The sequence below is a fragment of the Sinocyclocheilus anshuiensis genome, unplaced genomic scaffold (genome assembly GCF_001515605.1).
Source record: "Sinocyclocheilus anshuiensis isolate Anshui unplaced genomic scaffold, SAMN03320099.WGS_v1.1 scaffold1148, whole genome shotgun sequence".
NCBI lineage: Eukaryota > Metazoa > Chordata > Actinopteri > Cypriniformes > Cyprinidae > Sinocyclocheilus > Sinocyclocheilus anshuiensis.
The window spans coordinates 729072-735192 of NW_015548259.1; the positions used below are offsets into that span (position 1 = coordinate 729072).

Below are 6121 nucleotides of genomic sequence, written 5' to 3' on the forward strand. Positions count from 1 at the left end.
ATATATATATATAATACAGAAAATAAAGATACAAGTTTTTACAGATTTTAAATATTAAAAATTAATTTTATATTAAAAAAACTGGTCTGCTTTCTCAGCCTGCCATATTGGTCTGAACTTGGAACACTGACCCCATTTGATTTGTCTCTATGTTGATAAGTTCAGTTAGTCCATGCAGCATCCTAATAGCTTCATCACTCACGCTGGTACACGTGATGTAGTTGGGAGACGGCTGTAATGTGGTAAAATGATAACCTTATGTAGTCCTGGACAGGGTCATTCAGAGCGGCGGTTCTCAGGGCCCTTGGCATCACATTGCCCTGATCTACCCTGCCAAGACCACTGTTCCTATCCTACCCCAAAAAAATGGAGCAGGCCAGACTAAAATTAGAACAGTCACGCCTGTGTTTAAGTTCATAGTGCTCCCCTCTCAGGCCCTACTGTAAATATACAATATACAGTATCATGCCACACAGCATGTGAATCCTCTGAAAAAGTTAAGTGGATCACAAGAACACTGTCAGTCTTTTCAGATTCAGTGTCTTTGTATTTGACAGCACAAGCACATTTTTCACAAAAACAAGTTTTTAAATTAGTTTTAAATGATAAAACAATAGATAACAATATCATTCAAAAGAAAGACAAAAAAGCATTCGGACACTTTTTTGTCAAACTTTAGTGCATGGATCATAACCCAGAGCTCGGGTTACTCTGCTATAGGTCACCTATGTAAACATGAGGTGAACTGATTTCACTTACATCCACTAAAAATCACCTTTGCATTGCATTATTGCATTATTTTGATCTACTTACTGATGCACACGTACACAAATGAAATCCCTTTGATATATTAAAAAAAATCTTGATTGCCGTATTGCAGGGGTGTCCAAACTTGGTCCTGGAGGGCCGGTGTCCTGCAGAGTTTAGCTCCAACTTGCCTCAACACACCTGCCTGGAAGTTTTTGTATGCCTAGTAAAACCTTGATTAGCTGGTTCAGGTGTGTTTAATTAGGGTTGGAGCTAAACTCTGAAGAGGACAGTAGTCCTCCAGGACACCCCTGCCATATTGTATTCTCTCCAGTCAACCCAGTCAACAATTTGATCTCACAATGATGTCACCATGAGCTCACATGATTCTCATGGTGTGGTCACAATGTGTGTGTCACAGTGAGCTAAAAGTGTAACCTCACAGCGCACTCACTGTGTGCTCATACCAGTGCTGGGGGTACTTCATGGAGAGGTTTGAGAACCACTTTCGTAAACCAACAGAGCAGCGCCATCTACAGACATATGCTGCGTCCCAATTCGCCTACGTATACTATGCCCTAAAAGTATGTACTCTTTTTGTGAAGAAAAAGTACATACTTTTGAGTATGTAGAAGAATAGTAGGCAAACTTTGGGACATACTACTTCGTCATAGCTGCTTCTTTAACGGACGCTCTGTTGCTTAGTTACGTGCATTCTGTCACTGTTTAAACTGCCCTGTCAATCATCTTATCACAGTTAACATCATCCACATTTCGTTTAATTTGATTTCCTACCGTATTGGAGAGAAATTAAGAGGTACGTTGATCTGCTAGTCGTGGGTCTAACATGCCAAGAACTCTGCTCATGTGTTTGCATGATGCATTTAAACGTGTTTGTAGTTCTTATTGAATCCTCGTCCACCGCGCAATGTGTTGTGGGCAATATTAGCCATTAGAGTGTGCATCGATCTGCACTTCGAATTCTAACCAGAAGTAGTAGACCATCCGGGAACCTTTGGCATACTTTTTTAAACATACTATGATTTGGGACATACTAATTCTATTTTCGAATACTATTTAGGACGGATAGTATGCGAATTGGGACGCAGCATAGATATTAGACAAGCTGGCTTGATGACGCGCTACAATTATTCTAAAAGCTGATTGGCTTGGATGGTTACCTCTCACGTGATTGGTTATGTAGAGACTTTTTTTTAATTTATTGAATAACAAATATATGAACAATATAACCATGTATAAACCTTTTTTAATGAAGAAAAATAAATAAATACATTTCCTAGAGGGAATAAACAGTTTTTCACAAAACTTTTTTCATTGGTATTTGCGTTGCTATTTTTCAGTGGTATGCATTTCATTGGTATTGAAAAATTATCTCAATGCCAATCTCTTTTTTTCTTTTTTCTCTCTCTGCATCAATAGTGTTGGCGTGGAGTGATGGGGGACTGGAGTCTCTTGGGTAATTTTCTGGAGGAGGTGCAGGAGCACTCCACAATAGTGGGGAAGGTGTGGTTGACCGTGCTGTTCATCTTCCGTATCCTGGTGCTGGGCACGGCGGCGGAGTCATCGTGGGGCGACGAGCAGTCCGACTTCATGTGTGACACACTACAACCCGGTTGCACCAACGTCTGTTATGACCGAGCTTTCCCCATTGCCCATATCCGCTACTGGGTGCTGCAGATCGTCTTCGTATCAACACCATCGCTCATCTACATGGGCCATGCCATGCACACTGTCCGCATGGAGGAGAAGCGGAAACGGAAGGAGCAGGAGGAGAAGGGTGATGAGGGCAAAGGAGAGCAGGAGTATTTGGAACAGAAAGAGAAATTCAAATATCCAAAGACAAATATCCGCCTAAAGGGGGCGCTGCTGCAGACATACGTCCTGAGTATTGTGATCCGCTTGGTCATGGAAGTGACCTTCATTGTTATCCAGTACATGTTGTATGGAATCTTCCTGAATGCTCTGTATCCTTGTAACATGTCACCTTGTCCCAACCGTGTGAATTGTTACATGTCCCGTCCAACTGAGAAAAATGTCTTCATTGTGTTTATGCTGGCAGTGGCAGCTGTTTCACTGCTCCTCAGTGTGTTAGAACTGTACCACCTTGGATGGAAACAGTGCAAGCAACGCCTTCGAAAATACGCTGACAAAAATGCCAGTGATGTCAAAAGCAAAACCGTTAAAGTTGTTTCTGTAGCCCAGCCTGGCCAGACGAGTATTCCAATGGAACTGCGTGAAACAGCACAGCCACATCCCTCCCAAACCTGCACCCCACCCCCAGATCTCAACCAGTGCCTAGCGTCAAGCCAAGGTCCAACATCACCCCCGCATCTGCATCACCACCATCTTCATCATATCCACCAAACCTGCCAGCCCTTCACCAACCGCCTGGCCCACCAGCAGAACTCCGTCAACATGGCCACTGAGCGGCATAACCACAGCCACGATGATCTGGAGCCGGCCGTGGACTTCCTGCAGATGAGCTACGAGAGTCCTGAGACTCGAGTCCCGGGTGAGATGACACCCAGCGCCCCCTCCACGCCATCCCCCCAACCAGGCTACTTCAGAGACAAGCGCCGGCTTAGCAAGACCAGTGGTACTAGTAGTAACCGAGACAGACCAGGTGATCTGGCCGTGTAGTTTGGATTAAAGGACCACCCCGGAGGAAAAGAAGCTGGGAGTGTGAACTAGCCTTAAGATATGAGATATGGCTGTGAGGGGTGTGCATGCTTGTGAGTGTATGAGTATACTTGTGTGTTGGTACTATGAGATGGAATATTTCATTTCTTTGGGATAAGAAAGGCTTAAATAATACCATGAATCAGAGGATAATGGGAGTGCGTAAGACAGAGTGAATCTGTATCAATCTGGTTTCATTGAAACTGTTGTAAGTGCATGTATATTTTTATAGGGTGGATTAGATAATCCTGAATAAAAGGGTGTTGATATATTTAGATGAATGGATGGATGAATGGAAGATGAAAGGACTACTGAAATAACTTTGTGGCATTTACAAGATAGTACTGGATAGTTTTGCACACGGATAAGGTTCATATTTTAAGAAAAATTGTTTTGATTTAGGTTTTTGTGTTCTGTAATTCAAAACACTCCAATCAAACACTTTATTTGAACCAAAAAGCAATAAAGCACTCAAACATATCTTAATAAAGATCATTGCAAAAAGAAATAATTGTAAATAAATAAATAAAAAGAAAAAAAACATATCATGCATTATGTGTGATGATTTTACTAAGATTTATTAAATTTATTAGCAATAAATGACTACAGAAAATTTTATGTGAAATAAATAACATTAAATTCTATGAGGTGACTTGAGATATTCCTTATTTTATGATCAACTTACCAGGAATGCAAATATGTGTGAATTATTAAGACAGAAGAGTTATTGGTTACAGAAGTGAGGCTATACTTAAATGAGATATCAAAACAGAGGAACTCTCAAATAAATTTTGGCATTTTGGCATTAAGGCAAAAAAAAAAAAAGTGTGCCTATTGAAAGTGCCTTGAAAAGAGTAGATCAAAAAGAAAAGATGGCAAGAGCAAACAGCTTAATAAAATATTTATCTTTTGATATAACATGCACGATTGCATTAATAGTCTGAAAACAATAATTTTTATTAATGGAAAGCAGGGTTTGTATTTATCAAAGCACTTTCACTGATGTCTGCAATATGTATGTCATGTGAATTATTCCATTGTCAGCTAATCTCATAAAATGTCAATGAAATTATCAGTCAGAGTGTTCCAGTATTCAGGAAAATGATTTACTGTCACTGTGTTACCTTTCAAAACGTTGTTTAGTCTTTTGATGTAGTCATCTCGATTTATTTATATGTAATATTTAATCTTGCATTAGGTATTCACTTCATTTCTCACATTTGACTGCGGTCACATGGTGTCCCATTTCCTCTGATCTGTTTACAGCACACAATAAAAATATCCCAGCAGTAATAAAACATGCGTGATAGAGTTTTTATTTTTTCTGCACGTTATAAAATTACAAGCCAGGATTATTACACATTCATATGCTACATTACAACGTATAATGTAGTGGATCTTTAATGAGTGGTAGCTCTCACACCGTCACCTAATAGGTTGTTTACTAATAGGTCGAAAAGAGTCGATTCCTCGACTCTGAATAGCCCTAAAGTCGGGGTCAACTGCAGCACTCTTGCTGTCGACTGTTGCTGTGCCAGAAATCGCTCACTTGTTCGCTGATTCTCTAATAGTGCATGGAAGTTGCAATATATCAACAAGGAGTGAACAAAATAAAGCTGGAGCTGTAACAACTGTCACATAGGCTACTTTTATCCTAGTGCACTTAGCTTACTTTAAAAATAAATAACAGTAACAGTTTGAAATTTGGCCTATACCTCCATGCCAGCTTTGTAGTTTAACTGATGTTATATTAATGCAATGATTTATAGTGATATTATATTAATGCAAAAGCCTATACATTTGATTTCCCCTGGTTAACCTATTTATTATTATTATTATTATTATTATTATTATATTATAACTAAGGTTATAGCCTACAAAACCAGTTCCAAAGTAAGTACAATTGAAAATTCAATTACAGGTTACAAAATCAAGAAAATATCATAAAAATGACACAGTGAGACAGTTTTAAGGGCTTTGGAGTGTCCAGGCACGATTTAAGTTCCTTACAAAAACAAAAAAAACAAATTGGCCTCAGCACCCTGACATATACATTAGTGTAAAAAAAAAATCATTTGCTAGAAAAATATAAAGTAATATTGGTCCTTAACTTTGTCAAAATTGTGATGACCAAATAAAACACTTGTATAATAAAGAAAAACTCTGTGATGGAAATGCACGTGCAAAGAGAAATTCTTACAGAACAAAACTGTGTGTGTGCATTCCCAGAAGAGATGAGAATGGTTAACCTATTTGCGTTAAATAATTAAACTAACCATAAATCATTAAAAACTCACATCAAGAATAAACAAATCGATAAGTGTAGCCTACATTATTGTATGTAATTCTGTAAGTATACTGTATTTATTTTTAATATCTTTAACGGTCCTGTTCAAGAACCTTTTTAAGACGATGATAATGATCATGTGCGTTTAGCGCCATCAGCCGACCATTATAATGAGATAAATTCATTAAAGAATATTTTCTTTCTCGTGTATTCAATTCTAACAAAATATTCGACCACGGCTGTTTGATTTTCCCCTCTGTATCGCTTAATTGTTTTTGAATTTTTTTTTTTAAATATAACAACTCTTTTACAAGCCTGCTCGTTTTACGACCTTTTTTTATTTTGCTTTTCCATATTACTGTTGAAAAGTTGTGCAATATCATTCTT

General features: G+C 38.4%; 1 protein-coding gene across 1 annotated transcript in view; it reads left to right on the top strand.

The window, feature by feature from the left end:
- Positions 1–3500, top strand: part of LOC107655501 (gap junction alpha-5 protein-like) — a 10004-nt gene extending 6504 nt beyond the window's left edge. Inside the window, exon 2 of the mRNA XM_016442988.1 lies at positions 2188–3500. Coding sequence (XP_016298474.1) covers positions 2203–3408 — 1206 coding nt within the window. The 5' untranslated portion in view covers positions 2188–2202 and the 3' untranslated portion in view covers positions 3409–3500. The remainder of the gene's footprint in view (positions 1–2187) is intronic.
- Positions 3501–6121: the final 2621 nt, after the last annotated feature.